General features: G+C 35.5%; 1 protein-coding gene across 1 annotated transcript in view; it reads left to right on the forward strand.

Annotated features, from left to right (window-relative positions):
• Positions 1 to 26859, forward strand: part of PIGK (phosphatidylinositol glycan anchor biosynthesis class K) — a 108469-nt gene that overhangs the window by 25340 nt on the left and 56270 nt on the right. Inside the window, exons 4-9 of the mRNA XM_078072888.1 lie at positions 6504 to 6639; positions 8317 to 8428; positions 11715 to 11811; positions 14147 to 14264; positions 15278 to 15388; positions 19691 to 19863. Of these exons, the coding sequence (XP_077929014.1) occupies positions 6504 to 6639; positions 8317 to 8428; positions 11715 to 11811; positions 14147 to 14264; positions 15278 to 15388; positions 19691 to 19863 (747 nt within the window). The remainder of the gene's footprint in view (positions 1 to 6503; positions 6640 to 8316; positions 8429 to 11714; positions 11812 to 14146; positions 14265 to 15277; positions 15389 to 19690; positions 19864 to 26859) is intronic.

Below are 26859 nucleotides of genomic sequence, written 5' to 3' on the forward strand. Positions count from 1 at the left end.
CTAGTTGATTCTTATGATCAAATTGAAGGGCAAAGTGGTGGCAAAATACTCTTCACCAGTGTTTGGTCTCTATATCTCATCCTTTGGCAAGTAGATTTTTTAAATAAATGATAAAACTGATACCTCAGAAGAAGCATAGCCATCCAAGTCCTCTTGATGAAAAGAATATCTAAACTCTTTTGCTTAATGCCCAGAGAAAGTTAAGAGGGCCTTTTAATTTTTTTTGTTATTTGAGAATGGAAGTGTACCAGAGAAGACATAGTGTGGATATTTGCATGTATTTTTCAGTCAAAATTTGCAATTCAGGCGTTGTGGTCAAGTACTAGGAGAGTGCTTATAGCATTCTAAAAATTTTACATATAGACTGTTAAAATCTACTGGTGCTAAGCAAGACTCCAAGATATGTAAAGTGGTTGAATTGGGGAGACCTGACTAAATCAGTACAGATCATTACTAGAAAAATAACAAAAGTAAAATTTCTGTTAAACATGGGAATATGTGAAAGACTGCACATATTGATTCCCATTTTGATGGACTGTATGCAGTATATCAAGATTTTAAAAAATTTTATCCTATGTATTTTGACAAAAATAGGTTATGCTTGGTCAGTGGCATTCGTTAATGCAACATTCTTTATTTTACTCTTGACCTTTCTGTGAGCCATCCATAATGGTGGAGAAATGCAGTAACTTGTAATTTGGGTAATATAATGTACAGATTTGAATTCCAAGCCTTGAGGCTGGTGTGCTTGAGTAAGTCAGTAAACTAGTTAGTGGGAAGTTGAGCAATGGAAAATGGGAAGAGATAAAAAAAAAAATTGCCTACGGGAAAGGGGAAGGGCATGGGTGAGGTGGCTCTGCTGCTTGCCCCCTCCCCCATTATAGGAAGAGTCGTTAAGATTGGGGAGTGTTTGGAAGCAGAGATGAAGCAGTGAAGACTTAGGTATAGGCTATAGGTGCAGGTGCAGATGGTTGAGAGTGAAAATGTCAGGCTTGGTGGCTGAAAGACCTGGTGAGGGAAGAGCCAGCAGCAGGATGTAATCCCATTGCCTTTCTGTAGAAAAGAGTCAGGGGCTTCGGGGAGTTGATTGGAGACGGTGTAGGACATTAACCTCTGTACCTCTTTGAAGTTCTGTTCTCCAATTTTTGCATTTAAGTGGGCACTTAAAATTTTAAGTTATACCTTACTACATTTAAAGGAGAAATTATATGCTTTAGTGCTATTCTTTAATTTGAAAGTTTGCTAAGGTCTCTGGATGGTTCCATTTAGAATTTCAAGGGCTTATTTTATGTCAGTTATGTGCTATAAATATTGAACAGCAATAATGAGTTTATGCATTTACCTTAATTACCTGAGTTGATTAAATTATCAATATAAAACAAAACACATCATTATATTCTTCCAAATCCTAGTTCATATAATTTAAGGGTAATACAGGATTGTTAAAAGCAAATAAATGATCATGTCAAACAAACTGGGCTGGAATCTGAACTCTTCTATTTACTAGCTGTGTGACCTGGGACATGTTACTTAACTTCTGTGTGCCTCAGTTTCATAAGCTGTAAAATAGGGACGATAATAATACATATTTTGGAAATAATGTATGAGATAGTTCTTGTAATGTGCTTATCTTATTAGTGTAGTGCTTTAGATATATACCAAATGCCCAATAAATTCTATTATTATACTAAATCACATGTGACTTTAAATACATGAACCTATAACTAGCTAGCTCTACCTTCATGTGATGTGTCTGCTACTGTTAATTTCCTGTCTCTGCAATGCAGTTTTTGAGTTTTATTTCTAATAATATAAGTATAAAATACTTGGCATCCTGTAGTCTAGTAACGCCAGTTGTCTGACATTTGGCAAATTGAAAGTAATTCAGAAAATCCTAATGGTCTAGAACCTATGGCTAGCAGATTTGTTATGATTAGTTTCATAGTACATTGGTGATGAGATTTGTTAACTTGGAAATTCCTCAAGGCATGGAATAAAAGGAGGAGAAAAGCCTAAAAGTAAATTATCCTGGCATCAAGCTAATGATTATACAACAAAATTTGTTGAATTTGCTTGGTCCAACAGTCACTACATTGCTACAGAAGCAATAATCTACAGAGTATCCTGAATAATTTATGTCAGGGGAAAAAAAACCCAACACCTATGAGCAGAAACCCAGATATTTAAGAGAGCATCAAAGATCCCTATGATTCTCAGATCTCCTGCTGCCTTAATTTCAGCTGCTATTCTACACTGGGATGTTGATATTACTGAAGATAAGCCTGGTGTCCTAGCTCTGGGAGCTAAAGATGCTCTCAGGTTAAATACCTGGTTAGTAGCATGGCTATAGAGTGGAAAGTAGTTTTAAGTGAACATTTAAAAAACATTTTTACCAACACAGTAATTTATTTAAATTTAATTCAGTGAAAAATTTTTATTAAGGTAATACCAGTCTATTAATAAATGAAGAGTTACGCTTTTTGAAATGTCACACTCTAATGGTGTAGGGAAGTGAAAGATTACTCATCTTTTTAAAATGGGCTTTTTGGGGTGCCTGAGTGGCTCAGTTGTTAAGCATCTGCCTTTGGCTCAGGTCATGGTCCCAGGGTTCTGGGATCGAGCCCCACATCGGGCTCCCTGCTCGGTGGGAAGCCTGCTTCTCCCTCTCCCACTTCCCCTGCTTGTGTTCCTTCTCTTGCTGTGTCTCTCTCTGTCAAATAAATAAAATATTTTAAAAAATAAAATAAAATGGGCTTTTTGGGTGCCTGGGTGGCTCAGTCAGTTAAGTGTCTGCCCTCGGCTCAGGTCATGATACTGGAGTCCCAGGATCAAGTCCCACATCGGGCTTCCTGCAAAGTGGGGAGTCTGCTTCTCCCTCTGCCCTCCACCCTGCTAGTGCTCTCTCTCTCTCTCTCGATCTCTCAAATAAATAAAATCTTTTAAAAAAATAAAAAATAAATAAAATGGGCTTTTTTTTGTTTTGTTTTAACCCATTGGTTCCTGGTTCCTGATTGGGTCAAGGAAGAACTTTAGGGAGGTGAGTAAAAGAATGGCCTAGCAGCCTGATGCAGGGTTTACCTGTTCCTTTAATGTTTGGCAAACATAATGGAATTTATTTATTTTAGACCATTTTCCTCCCACATGTTTCTCAAATGTGCTTCATGCCTTCTTTCTTTGAGAAGGTTTAAAATTTCATTTTTATTTTAATTGTCCTTAAAATCTATATAAGCACAATCAAGGTATTCTTGATCAAGGTATTAAATCAGATACCAAAGAGTGGTAAGGGGTGAGAATATTAGTAGTTTTTTTTAATCTGTAAAAGGAAAGAAGTTATGCTTCACTAATACTCATTATATATATTTAAAGTAGCAAATACATACGATGTACAAATTAGTAGATATATATAGGTATGTCTTTGTATTTTTTTAACTAACAGGAATGCGTGATTTAAAATATGTGGAGGGGGGCCTGGGTGGCTCAGTTGTTTAAGTGTCTGACTCTTGTTTTTGGCTCATGTCATGATTTCAGGGTTGTGAGATTGAACCCTTGGGCTCAGCACAGAGCGGAGCCTGCTTAAGATATTATCTCTCCCTCTGCCCCTCCCCTCCCCGCTTGTACTCTCTCTCTCTCTAAAAAAATAAAAATAAAATATGTGGAAACTCATATAAACAACCGACATATTATTTGGATTCAAACCCAGTTTGAACTTTATACAATTTCTGTGCTCACTTTTTCTTTTGTTTTTTTGTTGAGAGAAGGCCATATTGCCATATGCTTTGTGGTGTGATGTAGGTTTTGCAGGGCCTTGAATAGAGTGTGAGGGTTGAGTCATCACACATGGTAGTATAAGATTGCCAGACTGTAAGAATATCATATTCTTGTATCAATTGGATATATTTGAGGGATTTTGTCTTAATTTTAATAAGATACAAAGCAAGTTTCTGTCATTATTTATAGGAATGTAGTAGTATGTCTTCAGTGTAGATTTATTTTCTTTGGTCAGTGATTGATTTAATACCCACTCAGTAAAGACTTAAATAACTGCTGGGATGCTAACTGGATATTCAAGTGAAAAAGACACTTTAAGGAGTCAACAAGTTAGATCTCATAGTAACTGATGTTCGAAGAATATTTATTGGCAAGGTCTTAAATATAAGATCTGATCCCTGAACAGTTGAATAACCTTTGAAATCATCTGTTTCCAGTCCTGTTTTTCTAATTGATTATCCACAAATGAAATGCTTTTTAAAAATGTTACGTTAACCGAGGGCTATAGTACTTATATGGAGGCTCAGAATTATCTGCAGGAAAAATATTGATTGAATTTATGATTTTTTAAAGATTTATTTATTTATTTTAGAGAGAGAGAGAGAGAAAGCAGGGGGAGGGGCAGGGGGAGAGGAAGAGAGAAAGAATCCTAAGCAGGCTCCCCACTGAGCACAGAGCCAGGAGGGAGCCAGAATGATGTGGGGCTTGATCCCACGACCCTAAGATCATGATTTGAGCTGAAACCAAGAGTTGGATGCTTAACTACTGAGCCACCCAGGCACCCCAAATTTATAATTTTAAGCTGAAATTCCTACTTCTTTATGACATTGACATTGTATAGATATTGAATGATCACTTAATTTCATAGATTAAAATTTATAACTGTTAAATAAATGGCCTAAAGGAATACTCTTATATTGAGATTTGGAGATTAGTTCAATCTTCTTTATTTTTTATTTTATTTTATTTTTATTTATTTATTTGAGAGCGAGAGAGAGAGAATGAGAGAGAGAACACGAGAGGGGGTAAGGTCAGAGGGAGAAGCAGACTCCCTGCTGAGCAGGGAGCCCGATGTGGGACTCGATCCCGGGACTCCAGGATCATGACCTGAGCCGAAGGCAGTCGCTTAACCAACTGAGCCACCCAGGCGCCCTCAATCTTATTTAATAGTGGCTTACAACAAAAAAGGTGATTGATAATAACTTAATGTAAGTTAGTCATCTTAAGTTATGAAGAAAGAAAAGATATATTTTCCATTTTAAGAGGAATAACTTTCACCATTCTGTGAGCATGAATCAGTAACAGCTGACGATCTGATCTTTGAATGCGGCAGAGTTGGAACCCTTTCAAAATAGAAATCTAGCCAATTTTCAAGAAAAATCACAATGTTTCAGTTTTGAACTTTAATGTATTTGGAACATATGCAGCAGAACACTTTCTTCTTGCTATCTCCTACCAAACTAATTATGTATACCACATTAATTTTTCCCTTATGTTTGGGAAGCTCAAGTATATGGTAGAATTGCCTGATTCATGTTCACCACTTTTAATGGTAAGATCAAGATTAAAAGTATTTAAGATAAATTTTATAATTTTCTCTCAAAGAAAATATATGCAAAAATGAAAATGTTTCATTCACTCAACAAGATATTTATTGAACACTTAACTATATGCCAGGCTCTTTTACTAAGCCCGAGTGTGAGTGATACAGTGGTGAACAGGATAGAGAAAGCCCCTATCCTCAGAGAGCTTATATTCCAGTAGGGGTGGCAGTAGGAGATGATGGGGATTTCAAATTCATAAATGAACTGTAGAAAATAAAACACGTAATGAGAATGGAGTAGCTCAGCTGAGATTGGGATGATAGGAAGATTTGGGAGAAGTCTAAATTTATTTGGTGAGTAGCCCCTAAAGTGGGAAAGGCTTGGCATATTTGGGAAACAGAAAGGCCCGTGTGGAAGGAACACAGTGAATGTGGGTGGTAGGAGCTGCAGTTAGAGAGGTAGACAGAAGCCACATTAAGTAAGCCATTTAGACCATGAAAGGAGTTTCAGTTTTCCCTTAATTATAATAGGGAGTCTTTGGAGGATTTTAAGTGAGAAAGTTTAATGATTTGACTTATTTCAGAAAGATCACTCTGGTAGTTATAAGGAAAATACCTGTAAGAGGGCAGGAGTGGAAGCAGGAAGCCAGGGAGGGAGCTATTTCAGTATCTAGTCTCTTAGGGAGGTGGAGTGCAGCCAGTGAAGAGTGACTGGGCTGGGGGTGTGTTCCTGTGGCACCCTGATTGCACGTGCATGTTTTCATACTTAAGCACTCGGGGTTCTGAAAGTTAATTTCTTTGCAATATCATAGTTTAATATGGACTCTGTAAGTCTTAAGAATGTCAAATATTACTAAAATTAAAAAAAAATGGGGAAGACAGTGTTAGCTCCTTCAACTTCCCTTGGTTCTAGGGCATAAAATACACTATATTGGGAAAAATTTAAGTTAGTAACTTCAAGTTCTGTGGATAAATTCATGCCAGATGGCTCTAATTTCTTTGCTTTAAAGCTTATACTACATCAGGATATGAAAACAATTAAAAAGCTCTTTTTAAATATGTACTCAATAATTATTTTAAGTTATTTTTAATGGAAAGAATGAACATAATTGCCTCATGATAAAGATAAAATGTGTCTGCTCTAACTTACTGGTTTAAGTAGCATATTTACTGGAATTTTTTTTTTTTCTAGTCACATTGTTCTGATGCTTGCAGACGATATGGCATGCAACCCTAGAAATCCCAAACCAGCTACGGTGTTTAGTCACAAGAATATGGAACTAAATGTGTATGGAGATGATGTGGAAGTGGATTATAGAAGTTATGAGGTAACAATGTTTGATTTAGCAACATTTTTGAAATGTAGTTATCATACTTTTAAACTCTAAAATAGTGGTAGAATAGTCTTATTTTTATTTCTTTAGACTTTGTACATAATTGTCACTGAAGCCTTGAATATAATTCTGTCTCTGGAGTTCATATTAAGGAAACAATACATGAGTAAAACTAACACAGCATGAACATTTCATATATGTATCTAGGATAGGACAACTTTATCTTGGCTTTTATATTAGAGTATTTTAGTGAGGTTTCAAATGTATCAACTTTTTTTAACAGTAAATGCATTGTTTGTCTTTTCGTATTTGACCTAAAATTTCAAGTTTTGTATATTTAGTATATATATTGAGGAAAAATTAAAATGATTAACAAAAAACTCACCCGTAATTCCACTACTTAGAGGTAATCACTTTTGATATGCTTCCAATGTTTTTATGCATATGATTAAAAATTAAAATGTAAATTTGAAAAATGGGATTATACTGTATTTTCCCCTTTGAAACTTCATTTTAAATTTAATAGGTAGTGAAGATGTTTAAAATTTGAAATCTTCCTTGGTGAAGTCTTCCTCAATAATCCTTCCCCTTTTACCAAGCCTACCAAAAGTAAGACAATTTTCTGTGTTCCCAGACCTGTTTTGAAGCGATTTTAAAATCTTATCTATCTCCTCCCAGCCTGTTAGCTCCTTGAGGATGTGGCCTATGTCTTATGTATCTTATACCTAGCAAGTACCTAGCTTTTGAAGGCACTCAGAAATGTTTGTTCAGTAATTAAATGTGTATGAATGTTGGACGTTCTACTTGTTGATTTAGTCATCATAAAATATAAACCAAAAAGAAGTCCTATTAAAACATTTAGCATTTTGCTGTTTTCTGGGGAAAAATATAAACCGAACATAATGCACATGTGCACAGAAACACGTACATACACATATAATTTATATACTCATGATCTAGGGGAAAGTTGAACAAGAAAGCTAGATAAATTTTCTGCTTTTAAATTTAGATCTGGGTAATATGACTTTAAATATGCTTTCGAAGAATCCTAGAGGTCCACAAATTCCAGGTTGGGAAATCTGGTTTAAAGTGTGATGAATTTTTTACATGTTGAAGATAACCCTAACAAAATTTAAGTAACAAAATACATTAAAAAAATCAAAGTTACACGATTTGGGGATTATTTATGGAACTATCCTTATGGTTTTATTTTTATGATTCATTATGGACCTATCTTTCAAGGTTTATCTAGAATTCACTAGGTAGTTGTACCAGTCAACTGCAATAGTTATAATGTTGCTGAATTTATTTACAAGTTTCTTTATTTTGTATTTTCCCAAAGAATTACCTATGAAGACATTAATAATTTTTAAATTTTGGGCAGTATTTTGCATAGCATTTAAAGTTTTAAATTTAATTAACTGATTTTTCCCCAGGATAGTTTCGTTAGCTGTTAGTATTTAATGGAAGCAAGTTAACTTTGAGGTATATATTTAAATAAATATATTTTAATTGAGTTATATTTCGCTTTATGCTTTGTTTTCACTTTATGCTGAGTAACATATAGAGAAAGAAGAAGGAATGCTTTTGAAAATAAAAAAAAAATTAATTACGTTTCCCCTGGTTCTGTTTCATCCCCTGATTTCTTCTTCTTCTTTTTTTTTTTTTCAGGTAACTGTGGAGAATTTTTTACGGGTATTAACTGGCAGGATCCCACCTAGTACTCCTCGTTCAAAACGTCTTCTTTCTGATGATAGAAGCAATATTCTTATTTATATGACAGGTAATTTGAGAATTTAGATATTTAGAAATAGAATATATTGTGACTCTCCTCAAGAAGAAATCTTCATGGAAAGAAATTTAAACACCTTAAATGAATTTTGGTTAAAATAATTTGTTTTGTAGTTCTCTTTTCTCATATGACAATTTGAAATGATATTTGGAGACAGTATAACATTTTATACTGTCCCTCAGTTTATTATCTCTATTTTTTTTTTTTTTTTACTATTACCCTGGTAAAGCTTGTTACCTTTTATTTAGTATCTCTGCTATAGCCTTGTTGCCTTCACTTTTGTCTCCTGTTAATCATCCTACTAAAGTAGTTAATAAAAATTGCAAATCTGTGCTTGATTTCCGTAAAACTTTACAATGGTTTCCGGTTGATGGAGTCTTATATTTTAGTGTGTATAAAGATTATTTGAATGCAGATACTCAGGTCTTTAAAATTCTGATTTAGTTTTGGTTCAGGGTGGGGCTTATGAAACTGCATTTTTTTGTTTTTAAGATTTTATTTATTTTTTGACAGAGAGCGAGAGAGGGAACATAAGCAGGGGGAGTGGGAGAGGGAGAAGCAGGCTTCCCATTGAGCAGGGAGCGATGCAGGGCTTGATCACAGGACCTGAGCTGAAGGCAGACGCTTAACGACTGAGCCACCCAGGTGCCTGAAACTGCATTTTATTTTTTCCTTTTTTTTTTTTTTTTTAAAGATTTTATTTATTCATTTGAGAGAGAGACAGACAGACAGAGAGAAAGCATGAGCAGGGGAGAGAGGCAGAGGCAGAGGGAAAAGCAGACTCCCTGCTGAGCTGGGAGCCCGACATGGGGCTCAATCCTAGGGCCCTGGGATCACGACCTGAGCTGAAGGCAGATGCTTAACCATCTGAGCCACCCAGGCGCCCCCTGAAACTGCATTTTTTAATATGTTCCCCACATAGAAGCTGTAATAGTCTTTTGTCTATACTTTGAGGAATATTGGAGATAAAGTCTTCATAATATAGTTTAGTTTTATTATTTATTTAGTTATATATATAATATATAATATATATAATAATACATACTGTTATTTAGTGATATTATTTGTTTCATTTTAGTTCTTGCACTTTCTCTAATTTTCTCCTAGGACTGTTTCTGTCCTCTAAACATTTACTAAAGCTATTGCCTTTGTTTATTGATGTCTTCTCAGTTCACTTTGTCTGCCTGATTATTCCTTCTCTTTTCAGTCTTAGCTCAGGAGTCACTTCCTTTGGTGATTTTCCTCAGTAAGCCTAGGTTGATCTATGTCTCCAATTGCCTGCGACAGTTGTCGTTTACACCTGTTATCCTAATGTAATCATTAATATTGCTTCCTTTTTCCCTCAGAAGTGTCCTGGTATATATTTTATAATGCCCAGAGACACTTCTTACCTCCTTGGCTGGTGTAGGCTCTCCTCTTTGCACTCCCATGTTAATCTGTAGTTTCTGTGTGAGCATTTAACTTAACTACTTTCTTGTTTGGATATTTATTGCCTTCATTAGATTTTGAATTCCAAGATGTCATTGATAATGGGGTTTTCACCTTTTTATTTCTAGTGCTCTGTTTTATGGTGGTATTCAGTACATATGAATGTTGATCAAACAATATTTAAAAATGTTTTCGGAGGGCATTCCATTCAACCGATGATAAAACATTTGCAGAATGGTTTTTAGATGTCACACAGCAGGATGGTTACTGACTTCTACTTGGTGGTTTACTTTTCTTTGTCTATCATGTTGCATTTACTTACAGCTTTTCAAATTCAATTAATTTATAAACTTTATAAATTAACTTAGCAGAGCTAAGTCAGGAAAATTTTCATTTTAGTTTTTATGACAGTTATAAGAAATTTTCAAGCATTTGTGGCAAATATTATGAAGTACAGTCTTATAGTATAGCTTTATCTGATATACTAAACTAAAGGTTATACAACTTTTTTTCTAAGTCTTTGGATACTCTTTCAGGATAACTCCAGGTACAGAAGAAATTCCAGTAGTTAAAGATAGGATTTGATAAACTGTGGCCCATGGAAGGGTTGCCTGTTTTAGAAATAAAGTTGTATTAGAACCAATGGTATCCATTTGTTTTACATATTGTCTGTGGCTGCTTTTACACTACAATGGCAAGAGTCTAGTAGTTGCAACAGAGACCGTATGGCCCATAAGTCTAAAACATTTACTACCTGGCCCTTTACAGAAAATTTGCCAACCCATGTAAGAGCGTAGGAGGGCTGACAATTAAAATGATAATAGCTAATATTTAATGAGGCTTACTTTATCTCAGGCAATATTGTAAATCAGCGTGTGTATGAATTCATTTCATCCTTACAGCAATCCAAAGATTTAGGTGCTGTGATATATAGTTGTGTGGGTTGTGCACTGCAATAAGTGTATGGCTACGGGGTTGAGTGGGAGCTGCAATCTAGTATATGTTTACACATAGTAAGCTGTGTGCCCTGCCATAGAGTTCTAATGGGAGGAAGAGAGACATAATTACTAATCACTTTTGAGCTCACAGAACTGCATATATTCAGAGGGGCCACTGAAATAGACAGATTTTTCTATTTTGATGCCCTGTGGGAAGTACCTTCAAAAAATCCACACAAAGGAGCTTTATAGGCATGCTAATGATGGTGCCGACATATTTCTTACTTCACAGCGAGGGAAACTGAGGCATAGAAAGATTAAGTTATTTACCTAAGTTAACCCAGTCATTAAGTGGCAAAGCTAGCATTTGAATCCAGACAGAATGGCTCTATCCATGCATTCTAAATGTCACAGTCTTCTGGTCAGCTCTCATGGGACAGTGGTTGACGGTAGTAAAAATTTATATGTGAGAACAACACTTCCTAGTAGTATAGCATTCCAAGTATACACTGTGAGTAGTACTAGCATACTATGGGACCAGCTAGTGTTTGCAACCCCTTTCTCACCAAAATGTTTGCCTGGTATTTGGGAAATTATTTATCTATAGAAACTCACTTCTGACATAATAATGGAGCCAGTGCAAAAATATAAATGTGCTTTTATAGAATGGAATGATAGAAGAACTTGTGAAGATATTATATCTGCTATTTTTTGCACAGTCTATCATGATTCCATTTTTAATTGGTGTAATAGAAAATTATTTTTTTTGTTTTCATAGTACTTTACATTTTAGAGTATAAAATAAATGATATTAAAATATTGCCATGAATGAGTAAATGTTTATATCTGGATGTATGCAGTTTGCATTGGAAAAAATGCATGTATTTGATCTTTTTGACTCTTTCTACAAGGACATGGTGGAAATGGTTTCTTGAAATTTCAAGATTCTGAAGAAATTACCAACATAGAACTTGCAGATGCTTTTGAGCAAATGTGGCAAAAAAGACGGTAATTAGCAAATGACTACTTTTCATAAGATAAATTAGTACCTAATTTTTCCATGGTTAGTAGATTTGTAGATCCTATTTTATGAGATTTTAACTTACTTTAATAACTTCTTCAACTCTTTTAGATTTATGTTTGTTATTTCTACTGAACTATTTTTAAAAGAAACCTAGGTGTTATTAAAGAGCATAAAAAAAGTTAACCTTTTAAGGTCATCTCTCTGTTATTTAGCAATGTTTTTGGAGGAAATAAGAGTCCCACCAATCAAGTTCCCCGTTATGTAGGGGGATTGTGAACATATATTTATTTTCCAACTTTAGCCTATTGTTATTTTTTGTACATTCTCTGACTCTCTACGTGATAGCAATACATTATTTCTTCTTTGGAAAAAGTGCTGAAATTATGATTAATATAATATTTGTAACCTAACTCACATTAAGGATGATATATTGTTAGTAATCCATGGTAAGCACCTCTCTAGTTGAAAGTTGTCATATGAACGTGAGTGAATATAAAGCAGCAGAAGTGCTTTTAACTTGATTACCTTCAATAAACACTTATGGGTTACCTTCTAAAAACATGGTGCAGGAAGGAATATGATGCTTATTCTGCCTTCACAGTGTTTAAAATCTAGTGGAAAAGAGAAACGTGTATACGACTCTTCTACAAATTAAATGTAAATACTGAATTACATGTATAAGCAGAATGAATGGAAGTGTCAAAGGGAAGCTTTTGCTAGGTACTGGTTTTATCTTAATGTATACTAGGATGTATACTAGGTGCTAGGCGCTGTTTTATATATGCTGTCTCATTTAATTTCAATAACAACCCCATGAGGTATATACTGTTATTATTCCTATTTTCACACATGAGTAAATTGAGGCATAAATAGATTCAGTAACCTGCCAGTCCAACACTGGGACTCATTCCTAAGTGCTCCAGTCGTAGAGCTCTCTGAATGGTTTCACTGTACTGCCCCTCATAACCTTAGATGTTTCTGATCCTCAGGGGCCTCCACAGATTTTTGTCTGAGAACAAATATGTCATATGAATTGTTTCTTTTATCACCTGCTTAGATATTGTGGCCCAAGATTGCTTGCTTTATTTTCTAGGTGCAATGTTAGCTGTTTACCTAGATCCAGTGTCTGAGAGAAACCTTTGAAAAACGTATCTGCTCCCTAGTTTCACCAGCTAGGCAGCACATTCTAAATACACAGCCAATTATGTTATTTTCACTTAAAAAAAGCCCTGGTTGGCTTCCTCAGACTTACAAGATAAAATCCATACTTCATATGGGATACTACATGGATTGACCCTACCCTACCTTTTTTTTTTTTTTTTAAAGATTTTATTTGTTTATTTGACAGAGAGATAGAGAGCACAAGTAGGCAGAGTTGACAGGGAGAGGGAGAAGCAGGCTCTCCGCAGAGTAGGGAGCCCGACGTAGGGCTCGATCCCAGGACCCTGGAATCATGACCTGAGCCGAAGGCAGCCGCTTAACCCACTGAGCCACCCAGGCGCCCCCTACCCTATCCTACCTTTTTGAAACTAATTTCCTCCATTTCCCCAAATTTACTGTAAATCCTAACTACATAGTACTATTCCCCTTTTCTGAAACAATTCTACTTTTTCAAATTTAGGTGCCTTAGTAGAGCCCTTTTCCTCTCCTGGAATGTGCTATTCCTTTCTTTGTTAGTTAAAATAACTCACCCTTCATTGCTCAGGCTGGACATCACCTTTCTCTGACATGCCTTTCTTTACAGTTCCCTCTCTTCCTTTCTCAGTGCTCTTAGAGCACTTTGACTTTGTTAGACTCTAAGCTCTATGAAGACAGGGACTGCTGCTGGATCCTCAGCTTAAGATCAGGCATATTATAGGCTCTAATAACTATTTTAACTCTTACCACATTCCATTTGGTTAAATGAAGTCTCTCCTCTCTTCCAGTTAGATTTTAAGCTTTTTGAGTATGGTGGCTAAGTCATATATGTTTTTTCCTGAATCTGGCTCATTTTCTAGGACAGCTGGGGTGCAAATAAGTGTTTTTTGAATTGAGTATTCATTTGGATTCTGAATCATGTGGCCAAGATGAGGGAGGGGGAAAGATTTGGGGCAGCCACTTCGTAGTACAACCTGTTGAGGTAGTTTCCTTGGACAGGATTATAGCTTTAATATTTCTAATATCAAATTTGTATTGGGAATTCTGAAAACTCACAAATTTTTAACTAATGAAATGAGTAAGATATGATTTTAACATCTTCTGTTATGCAAGTATTATAAAAATATTGATGTTTGACTAACAGCATGATTCATGTTAAAGATAGTACCACTTTTCTTTCAGCTACAACGAGTTACTGTTTATTATTGATACTTGTCAAGGAGCATCCATGTATGAACGATTCTATTCTCCTAACATAATGGCTTTAGCTAGTAGCCAAGTGGGAGAAGATTCACTCTCGGTAGGTGCATATTTCCCATTTGTAAATTGCATTGTCTTTGGAATATGTAGCTATTTTGGAAATCACTTATATGCTTTATAAATATATCTTAGACTTTTTAATACCTTAGAAGGAAATTTTGATTGCATTTAAAACATTTTCTTATAATGATGCTATTAGACGTATACTTCTTTTTTCTGCTTTGCTTTTAAAAAATTTTATAAAAGTACAATTGACTACAATATTGTATAGTTTCAGGTGTACAACATAATCATTCAATATTTGTATATATTGCAAAATAATCACCACAATCAGTCTAGTTAACATTTATCACCAGACCAAAAAAAAAAAATGTCACCATACATAGTTACAGAATTTTTCTTTCTTGTGATGAGAACTTTTAAGGTATACTTTCTTAGTAATTTTTAAATATGCAATACAGTATTATTAACTATAGTCACCATGCTGTACATTACATCCCATGTCTTATTTATTTTATAACTGAAGTTTGTCCCTTTGGCTTCCTTCACCCATTTGGTCTATCCTCCACCTCTCATCTCTGGCAACCACCAGTTTGTTCTCTGTATCTATAAGGTTGGTTTTTGTTCTTTTCGTTGTTTTAAATTACACATATAGGTGAGATCATATGGTATTTGTCTTTCTCTGACTTACTTCATTTAGTATAATGCCCTCAAGATCCATCCATGTTGCCACAAATAGCAAGATTTCTTTCTTTCTTTCTTTCTCTTTCTTTTCTTTCTTTCTCTTTCTTTTCTTTCTTTCTTTCTTTTTCTTTCTTTCTTTCTTTCTTTCTTTCTTTCTTTCTTTCTTTCTTTCTCTTTCTTTCTTTCTTTTCTTCCTTCCTTCCTTCCTTCCTTCCTTCCTTCCTTCCTTCCTTCCTTCCTTTCTTCTTTCTTTCTTTCTTTCTCTTTCTTTCTTTCTCTCTTTTCTTTCTTTCTCTCTCTCTATCTCTCTCTCTTTTTTTTTTTTAGCGCTGAATAATATGCCATTGTATATGCTTTGTTTTTTCATAGCATCAACCTGATCCTGCAATTGGAGTCCACCTTATGGATAGATACACATTTTATGTCTTGGAATTTTTGGAAGAAATTAATCCAGCTAGCCAAACTAATATGAATGACCTTGTAAGTATTTGCTTGATTTGATTATAGCACATAGGTATGCTTAATGTGATAAGTGAAGTCCTTTACTCCCTGTACTGCCAGGGTACTGTTTCTTATGTTGAATGGTAACCTTTTAAACTGTTTTTGAAGATGGTTAAGCATCTGCCTTCGGCTCGGGTCATGATCCCAGGGTCCTGGGATCGAGCCCCACATCTGGCTCCTGGCTCAGCGGGGAGCCTGCTTCTCCCTTTGCCTCTCCCCCTGCTCCTGCTCTCTCTCTCTGTATCTCTGTGTCTCGAATGAATAAATAATATCTTAAAATAAAATAAATTAAACTGTTTTTGAGTCTCCCTTTACAGTAATCTCTCTCTCTTTACTACAGGAAGCCTAAAGTTTAGCCCAGTTAACTTGTTACTTTCATTCATTTGCTCATGCTCTTTTCTCTACCAGAAGTGTGCTTTTTTTAGATTCACCTACTGAAATTCTACCTATTCTTTGGGTGTCAGATCAGATCCTACCTCCTCTAGGAATAGCCGCATAGTTCTTCCCTGTTGGAATTTAAGTAAGATAAATAAAGTTTTTCAGAGCTTTATTTCTCTCTTCTACCATTTATCATAGTCTGCCTTTTTTTGAACTTATTGAGTGTGAGTAATAGGACATTTTTGGAGGAAAAGGACTTTCTCTTACCTATTTTTGTCCACCTTTCAACTTCTAGTACAGTGTTTTGTTTTTTTTTTTTAGATTTTATTTATTTATTAGAGAGAGAGAGTGAGTGAGAGAGAAGCACAAGCAGGGGGAGCAGAGGCAGAGGAAGAAGCAAGCTCCTCACTGATCAGGGAGCCCGATTCAGGCTCGATTCCAGGATCCCGGGATCATGACCTGAGCTGAAGGCAGACGCTTAACCGGCTGAGCCACCCAGGCACCCTAGTACAGTGTTTTAATGTGGCTTCTTGAATTTAGTTCAGTCTTTTTTCCTGACTTTTCTATGCTGATTGTATCCTTAAATAAATCTACTTTGAAGTTGCTATTGAAAGTAGGCATAATAAATAAGCTTGAAACAGCAATTCTGGATTGGATAATTACTGTGCATCTATGACTTTCACTCTTTTTTTTCATTAGTTTATACTCTGTTCTTTTATTCATAAACATTTTTTGAGCTTTGGCTAAGTGCCAGCCGCTGGCTGTGTCCTAGTGAAAGAGGCAGACACTGTCTCTACCTTCATGGAGCTTCAACGTGAAAGGAAGGCCGAGTAGACGGGGCTTGGGACTCTTGCACATCAGCCAAGCTGCTTTGCATTGATGTCTTTTATCAGATAGAAACATTTTGGTAATTTTCTTTTTAATTAAAGAAGTTCTGCAAAATTCTAAAACCACTGTTATGAGCTATCATATTTGATAACATAGAACTACTTGCTACATTTTGAAGATACATAATTTGATGCCTGTTAAATCTTAATGTGAACTTGTTATAATGCTACTTTATAAGAAAACTATAGTCACCTACGTTCCGGTTACTTTAGTTTTTAAATTTATTCCCATTTTAAATTATATATTGTATATTTTATTTAATATGTGATACACTGTGTCAAAAGTTTACAGCATATGCACTTCACACTTCAAATGTCTAATGGATTTTTTTAAAAAAGAACTTATTCCTTTGAAATCATACAGGAAAGACTGAGGAAACTTATGTTTTATTTGTTTATGTGTTTTTTTCCCCACAATTGCTGTATAGTTTTTAATAAACAGTCCTCACTAATATCTTGTGCCCTAGTTCTGTTTTTTTAATTGAATGATGATTATTTTAATCTTGTTCAGTAAGGATGACCCATTTCTTTGAAGTTAAATATTCTAGTGATTTGATATATCTTAAGATGTTATGGAATAATGCCTATTCTGTTTATTATATGTGTATAGGAAAATTTGTTGGGTATCAGCTGTATTCAGAGTACAATATTAGGAGCTTTAGGAGCAGCAAAATTAGAAGACATGGTCCTTGGCCCCTTAACAATTTATAGTGTCATTGGTAACAGCTGAAAAGCACATTTACAGAGTATCACCTATTAAATGAAGTCTTTGTATCCTCCAGGTAATGTTCTTTCTTCTGTGAACATGTAAATTTTGCTATGTACCTTTAAGATGCTTTTAATATTGCTCTGTACTTGTTTATATTTGTGACGTTCCCTCGAGGCTTTGAGGTTCTTAAATAAGAAGTAAAAGGACCATGTGTATTTGTAGATTCTCAGTGAATATTTGGAATGAATGAAAGGACATGACAGCCATGCACATTTGTATGGTTCCTTTAAATACAGTGGGTTTGGTGTTTAAAATTTTTCTTGAAAGAGGTAGATTTTCAGGTTTGGAAGAAGAGAAGTATAGCATACTCTAGGAAAGTGGAATACCTGCAGAGCACAGAAGCTGAAATCCTTGTCTTCAGTAGTAAGCATATAATCTGGCTAGAGTATGAAGATTCCGTAAGTGAAGGAGATTATTAAAAATTAATGTTGCTGAGGCTAAGGAAATCAGATTGATAGGATAAAATATCTTGAAGGAAGGAATAACTTCATAGAAAGTGGAAGTATGATCATTTTAGCAGCAGGAAGATAATACTTTTTATCTTGTTCCCAAGCTCATTCACCTATGCTTTTCCTGGTTTCTTCTGCTGGTGCCTAAGAAAGCCCACCAAGTTGCTTGCTCATATAGGAATGCCTTCAGTATTCATAGGACTTCAATCTTTGTGTGTTTTGTTTTATCTTTTACTATGTTTCTTCAACCTTCAGTCTGTATGTCCTTCCTGTTTGGCATTTTACTTTCTTGTAAAGTAAGTTTGGCTTTTTACTTTCTTGTAATGTAAGTTTGGCATTTTACTTTCCCCATCCTTTTTGCCTTCAGTGCTTCTTAATTTATATTCGATCTCTTCTTTGTATTTCCTTTTATTGTTTTCCTGAACCAGGAAGGTATTGTGTGATATTAGGCCAATTACTTAATCTTTTTGAGCTTTAGTTTGAAGGAGAGATAATAATCTTTATATACCTCAGAGTTATTGGTAGTTTAAATCAGAGTATCTACAAATTGCTTTGCACAGTGCTTGGATCACTATGCTTCATAAATTCTAGCTGCTCTGCCCTTCCCCACCCATCTCCCATCATATTGGTGATTATCTATGCATATTGTCTTGTCTCCATAGGGGTGGGCAAGTGCTGTGGGCTGTAGGCCCTTACGAGCAGTCCTGTCATGGTTTTCTTCATACATCCTGTGGTTCTGCCAAACTAGGTTATTTGCCTTACACATCTTTGCAGCTGCTCCTTAAGAATGTTACTTTTCATCTGTAATCTCCCTTTTCCTTCAGAATGTAGCTTAAATCCCACTCCTTTTTTCTTATCCTCAGGCTATGAAAAGTTTATCCTTTTCTGAAGTAGAACCTGTCACCTTCTTTTTCTACCTTGTTATGTTTATTCATCTCTGACTTGACTTAAAGCCTGAGGATAGGACCATGTTCTGTCAACTTTTGTATCCTCTGTGGAAGATAACAGTATGAAATATATGTAGTAGATAATTTTTCTGCTTTGCTGAATGAATGAGTACACGTCTGTCCTTGGTAATTCACTAATGTGGAATACCGGGGATATGATTAACACAGACATCATCATGAGATCTGTGTGAGATGAAGTCATGGTTTTCAGGCTGTATTCTTTGAGCACTAGAGTATCTGGAGGTGCCTTGGATTTATTCTCATTATGGCTAAACTAAGAAAGTTACTGCTCGCTGAGATGAATGTAGATGCAGAAAAAAAGCAATTCTTTTCATAGTGTTACATGTAAGTTCTCGGTAAATTTAAAGTTCAAAATATATTTTGTAGCATATGATGCAAAAAAGTGAATGTTTTTTTTCCCCTCCCTGGCCAGCTTCCCTTTTTCTCACCTGCTCTAATGTCTGTATAGCTTTCTTAGAAGATCAAGTACTACTATAGCAATGAAACTTTAATCTTTAGAATCAGCTTCTTTAGGTTGGGAAAGCTTTGAGAATACACTACAGTCAGGGTGCTAGGTGGGTCAGTCAGTTGAGCGTCTAACTCCTGGTTTTGGCTTAGGTCATGATCTTTGGGTCATGGGATCGAGCACCATGTTGGGCTCCATGCTTGGCGGGGAGTCTGCTTGGGATTCTCTCCCTCTCCCTCTGCCCCTTCCCCTACTCACTCACTCTCTCTCATAGGTAAATAAATCATTAAAAAAATACACTACAGTCTACTATACTGTATTATTGAATTGATAAAAGTTGTATGTGTATGTGTGTATTTATTATTGATATATATATGTTTTTCAGTTTCAGGTATGTCCTAGAAGTCTCTGTGTGTCTACCCCTGGACATCGCACTGATCTTTTTCAGAGGGATCCTAAAAATGTCCTGATAACTGATTTTTTTGGAAGCGTACGGAAAGTGGAAATTACAACAGAGACTATTAGTTTGCAACCAGATTTAGAAATCATGGAAAGCAGGTATTCATCTTGAATTATTATTTTATTAGAATATTCTAGTCTCATAATTTGTAAATTTTTATGTAACATGCTGTTACATAATATTAAGAGATGAAAGTTGTTGTTTGTTAATAAAACTACACATTTCTACCCAATCTTCACTTTATGTAGGCCCTACACTTTTCAGGTTTATGGGCAAAAGCTGTAAATATTAAGGGGAAGCTACGATCATGATTAAGATTATGTTGTAGCTCCAAAATACAGTGTACATAGTAGTGATTTGAGGCCTGCTCAAAAGGAACCAAAACTTTCCTTGTAAGTGGCTGAGATCCATACTTTTCATTAGTGGAGGTATGTATAATGGTTCATAAGACCTTCATGAAAGGGCAGGTGTGCAAATGTTTCGAACATTAATACTCTAATGAGCGTGTATGCTTTCACCTATTGCAGTAGAAGGTGTTACCTGAAGTGACATTGAATAGGGAAGTTGGCAGCTGGGCATTTAGAGTGTAATAAGGGCCCTAGGAATCTGGCAGATGTAAGGCAGATAAACATAAAAAGGGGAAGCGAGTGCCAAAACTATGTAGGTGCCAAATACATATTTTAGACTATAACACAGTGCTTCCATGTTCAGAATTTCTGTGGGTTCCAGCAATCTGGTTACTTCTCTGACTGCCATATATTTTGGTTCCTAGAGTCTGGTTTGTTTGTGAGCTGTCTGGTGGTTTGTGAGCTGGGGTTCAGTGGTATCTCGGGCTTTTCTCTAGTGTTGTATTCTATTAATCTGGAACAATTTATCTGGAGCTATTGTAAATTTGGAGTGACCCTCTCATCAACAGGTGCCACTGTTTCTGCTTTATTTAGGGGCTCTTGGTAATTGATTAGGGAAAGGATGGGAGGTATACACCAGGTTCTCCTTTCTTGGGGAGTAGATGCTATGTGAGTGTGCAGTGAGTGTGCGTGCATGCACACTTGTAGATGTGTGTGTTTATGTGGGTGAGAACGCACAAGCAGGAGAGAAGGAGATTGAGAAAAATTGGTGGGGGATTTGGAGTATGTGAATTTTAGAAATATTTATAATGTTTCATTTGTTTATTTCCCTGTAAACATTTTTAAAGGCAAAATACTTTGTTAGGATTAAATAGTGTCTCAGTTAATAGCCTCTTTCTTGAAATATATAGATGATATATTTTACTAGCATTAAACTTTGTTATTTGTGATTATCTAATGCTATCTATTGGAAACTCATACTCCTAGGAACTTTTCTGGACTGCTAACTGGCAACATAAATTACTCTCAATTTTGAAAATTTCAAAGACTTGTAATTAAGCTTACACATGTTTTAGGAATAAATTTAAAAATTAGCACAAAATGCATCTTTTTTGAAGATTTAAAATTGATATTATTAATCATTTCCTATTCTGGATATTCAAAGCCTTGGATCTTTTCTTTTCCAATTTCCTATAGCTATTGGCTTAAAAATATTTTTTAAGACATCAGATGATACTCTACAGCAATATCACTTTTATTTGTTATTTTGTTATATTTTTTAAGATTTTATTTATTTATTTGAGAGAGAGAGACAGAGACAGAACAGCATGAGCAGGGGGGAGGAGGCAGAGGGAGAGGGAGAAGCAGACTCCCTGCTGCTGAGCTCCATCCCAGTACCCTGCGATCATGACCTGAGCTGAAGGCAGATGCTTAACCGAGTGAGCCACCCAGGCGCCCCTTATTTGTTATTTTAAATACTGAATTTCAGATTACCCTTGTGAAATAGCTAAACCATATGTTAATACTTAGCAACTAAAATTGAAATGTCTTTTACCAAATTTATTTTGTAATTTTCCTTGAATTTAAGCCTATGAGATTATAAGATACACCTTCTCTTAACCATCTGAACATTGTATTAATTTACTTTAAAGGCTAGGACCCTCTTTATACTTCTTCTGAACTTATTTTCTATTCTCTCAACTTAACACAATATAAAATAATGCAATAAGTATACATTAAAAAGTTATTTCAATGGAATCTGAGTTTCATTATATATTCTGGAAGAATGGAATTTTGTCTCATAAGTTATCTCCGTGTATTAGTTCAAGAGCAAAAATTGTTGGTGCTGAAAATTATCTTAATTTATCTTTAATTGAGGAGAAAATTTTGAGCATTAAAGCCATACACCAGGCACTGTTGAATTACAGCACCCTCTAGTGTTTATAAATAAATTTTATTTAGAATATTGTGTACAGATGGTTTCATGATCACAGGTATATGTTATCCAATTAATTTAGGAGATTAAGTTTCCAGCACGCCTCAGGAATTTTTAAATGGATGCTACAAAAATTATCTCATTGTACGTAGGTGGTATTTATATGCAAGTAAGAATGGCAATCGGATATTTGTTTAGAGAAAATTATATTCATGAGAGATCAGATATCACAAAAAATATTTTATTAAGAAAATTATGGGTTAGGATGTGTATGTATTTTTTCAGATCTTAGGTTAAAAATGTCAATATAGTCACTGTTAATAAAAGTGGCAGTTATGCTTTTAAAAATATTACTGTTTACATATGTTAGGAAAACAATGGAATTAATTCATTTAGACTATTCATATTTCATATTTTGCATACAAGAGTGTACTAGACCAAACTCAGATGATGGAGAACCTTAGTACATAAAATTGACTGATGTTATGGTATGATATTGTTATGCGTCTTCTGAAGCAGATATTGAATAAGGTACAGTCATGAAGTTAGTAACAACACTTTGTTTCTGCATGTGTCTTAGTAGTTGTGTGATTAATTTGTTTGCAAGAACAGATGACATAAAATAAGGATTGATTGAAGTAAGTTTGGCTTATATAACTTGATTCTATATTGCTTCAATTGAGTATACATAGGTTGGCTTTTTATAAGTATGTGGACAACAGCCTGCCCTCCTGAAGGAGTTGGGCTTTTTAGAATCTAGTGATAAGTCCATGTTAGCATTACTCAGATTACCAGTTTTGTGTCCTTACTGTATGGGGAAAATAGCCTCTGGCTTGTGGCTGTCAAAAGATAGGCACATTTTAATGTTACAAAATGTAGAAGTCTAAATTCAGTACGCATTGCCCAAGAAAAAAGGGGAATCCAGGACAGAATTAACTGTAAAGATTGAACTTTTATCGTAGTTGGTTAGATGAAAACTTACCTAGTCTGACTTTTGCTTTAGGCTCTAAATTTGGGCACTTGATTCTGTTTATGAATGTTTTGTTGCTATAATTTTATTGTTATACTAGAATTTCTTTCTCTTTTGAGACAATCTTTAGCAATTGAAATTTTTTGAGTCTAGCAGGAAATTTGAGACTGGACTGTTTTCTTACAGATTTCTTACAGACCTCCAACAGAAGGGTAGAATATGGCCTCCTCAAGGTCAGTCTGTTTTGAACACCAGTGTAGGCCTCTTTCAAGGGCTTGTTAAGGGAGTCCCCACCTCATGTACATCAAAGATCAGACAGTTGCTGCCACAGTCATTATATTTTGAGCCCTTTCTACTTGCTTCATGCTTTATATGACACATTAGCCAGGACTGTTGAGTTGTAAATAATGGGATCCAACCTGAGCTACATTATTTCCTTAGGGACATTTGTTACACAGGTAATTCTGTGTTTTATGGAACCCAAGGAGTGACCCTAGGAAGGGACTGGAAACAGGAACCAGATGTCAGAAGCAGAGGCAGCACTCTCTTTTCTTTCTCTGCTGCTCTGGCCATGTAGGGAGTAGAATGTGTACACACCACTGCTCTGGAGATTTATATCTCTTCTGTTGATGATAAAGCCCAGATTGGCAATGAACTTGCTCATTCCTGATTCCAAGCTCCCTGGAGGGCATCGTAAATTAGCCCAGCTTGGGTCAGGTAGTTACCTTTGGTCCAGCTGGGCAGTAGTGGGGTCGTATCACACAAAATAAGGGCTGCTGGGGAGCCCACCCCAGGTGTGTAAGACCCCAAACAAGGTCTTGAGAGCTAGGCAGATATCCTGCCAAGGTGTTTATATTAATCTCCTTTTAATTCACATGATAACTGATGAGGCAGATATAATTTCCTCATTTTGTAGATGAGTAAACTGAGGCTGAGAAAGGTTAAGAAACCTGCCTGAAGTCACACATCTAACAAATGGTGGAGCCAAGATATGAATCTGGGAATGCCTCATGCTTCTAAGAAATATATTCTTATTTTAGTCTCTTATAATTTACCTTGAGCTACTTGGCTTGCTTGCTTTTTAAAGGATATAAAATATAAATGATATTTCATTGATGAATTTTCACAAAACAACTGCTCATGTAACCACCAGAAAAAGAAATAGAATAATGTTGGAAGCTCCCTAACCCCTGTGTCCTTCCCAATCTCTGTCCTCTCACTCCCTATCAAAGTTAACCACTATCCTAACTTTTATGGAATTTACTTTCTTGCTTTTCATTTTATATCACCTAAGCATGTATCCCTAAACATTATGTTTTGATTCTTTTCCTAATATTACATTTTTAGAATGCATTTATGTTGTGTGCAATTGTAGTTTGTTCAATTTTTTTTTAATATTTTATTTATTTATTTGGCAGAGAGAGAGAGAGAGAGAGCAAGAGAGGGGACACAAGCAGGGGGAGTGGGACAGGGAGAAGCAGGCTTCCCGCCGAGCAGGGAGCCCGATGCAGGGCTCAATCCCAGGACCCTGGGATCATGACCTGAGCCGAAGGCAGACGCTTAACGACCGAGCCATCCAGGTGCCCCTGTTCCATTGTTTTGAGTTTTTAAAAATTGCAGTCTAATTTATTTACAGTAAAATCACCCTTTTTAGTATACAGTTCTGAGTTTTGGCAAATGTATACAGCTGGATAATCACCATGCTCATCCATCACCACAAGAAATTTCCTTATGCCCCTCTCTGCCCTTACCCATATCCCTGGAAACCACTGATCTGTTTTCCATTCCCATGGTTTTACCTTTTCCAAAATGTCCTATAGATGGAATCATATTCTGTACCCTTTGAGCCTGGCTTCTTGTATTGGCATAATGGATTTCAGGTTCATCCCTATTGCCACGTGTATCAGTAGTTTATGTTCAGCAAACTACTATCCAGCAGTAAAGAGGGACACAAACTACAGATACATGGGATGCAGGTTAGTCATTCACCAATTGAAAGACATTTGTTTTTGCCCACCAGTTTTTGACAACTGTAAATAAAGCCACTATAAACAATTACATACAAGCATAAGTTTTCATTTTACTTGAATGAAATACCCATCAGTAGGTTTGCTGGGTCATATGGTAGCGCATTAACTTTATAAGCAATTTTCAAACTATTTTCCATTCGTCACTGTACCGTTTTGCATTCCCACAAATAGTTGTTCAACATTCTTAATTATACTTGGTATTGTCTTTTTAATTTTAGCTCTTCTAGTAGATATGTAGAAATATCATTATGATTTTAATTTTCATGGCCCTGATAACAGGATGTTGAGCATCATTCCGTGTGCTTATTAGTAATTCATTTTTCATGAAGTATCTATTCAAGTCTTCTGCTCAGTTTTGAAAAATTGGGTTGTTTCTTCTTAATTGTGAGATTTCTTTATACACAAGTTCTTTGTCAGATATATGTATTTCAAATGTTTTTCTTAGTTTTTGGCTTTCCTTTTCTATCCTTAATATCTGTTGAAGAGTAGGAGATGTAATGTTGATGAAGTTCATTTATCAATATTTTCTTTATGCTTAATGTCCTTCATGCAAAGATGCTTAAACTAATTCAAGGTCACAAAGACTTTATTTTCTTCTAGCAGTTTTATAGTTTTAGCTTTTATGTTTAGGCTATGCTTTACTTTAAGCTTCGAGTGCAGTGTTAAGTAGGGGTTGAAGTTCATTTTTTCTATATGTATATCTAGTTATTCCAGCACCATGTATTGAAAAGATTGAATTCCTTATTGGATTATATTGGCACCTTGTAAAAAGTCACCTGACTACCATATATGTGAGTCTGTTTCTAGGCTCTATTCTGTTGTATTGAACTACATATCTTTACACCAGCATTATACTATCTTGATTATCTTAGCTTCATACTAAGTTTTGACGTCAGTTTATATATACCATACAAACCGGTTTCTCAAGGTTCTTTTGACTATTCTAGATCCTTTGTGTTTCCATGTAAATTTTAGAACCAGTTTGTCAATTTCTTTTCTTTTGCGGGGGGGTAGGGACAGAAGGAGAGGGAGAGAGAATTTTAAGCAGGCCATGCCCAGTGCAGAGCCCAATGCAGGGCTCAATCTCACAACCTGAGATCATGACCTGAGCCAAAATCAAGAGTTGGATGTTTAACCTACTGAAGCCACCCAGTTTGTCAATTTCTTAAAAAAAAAAAAGCCTGCTGAGATTTTGTTTGGGATTGGATTGACTCTATATTAATTTGATGAGTGTGGATACCTTAACAATATTGAATCCTCTGATCCATGAACATACCTCTACATTTATTTAGAATTCCTATAATTTCTCTCTGTATTGTTTAACAGTTTTCTGTGTAGATGTTTTCTACACTTTTCATTAAATTTTTTCCTAGCTGTCTTTGTTTTTGATGCTGTTTTAAGTGATATTTTAAAAATTTATTTTTCATTTGTTGTTCAACTACAGAAGTACAGTTTTTATATTTAAAAAAATTTTATTTATTTATTTTTGAGAGAGAGAGAGCATGAGTGGGGGAGAGGGGTAGAGAGAGAAGCAGACTCCCCGCTGAGCAGGGAGCCTGATGCGGGATTCAATCCCAGGACCCCGGAATCATCACCTGAGCTGAAGGCAGACGCTTAACCGACGAGCCACCCAGGCGTCCTAATTAATTTTTATATTGACTGTGTTCTGGGATCTCATTGAATTTGGGTGTTGATCAAATCAAACCCAGTCAAAATCCCAGCAGGCTTTTTTGTAGAGATTGACAAAATGATTCCAAAAATTATATGGAAATGTAAAGGACCTATTTTAGTATTTCCTATATTACATGAAT

Source organism: Halichoerus grypus, chromosome 5 (genome assembly GCF_964656455.1).
Source record: "Halichoerus grypus chromosome 5, mHalGry1.hap1.1, whole genome shotgun sequence".
NCBI classification, from domain to species: domain Eukaryota; kingdom Metazoa; phylum Chordata; class Mammalia; order Carnivora; family Phocidae; genus Halichoerus; species Halichoerus grypus.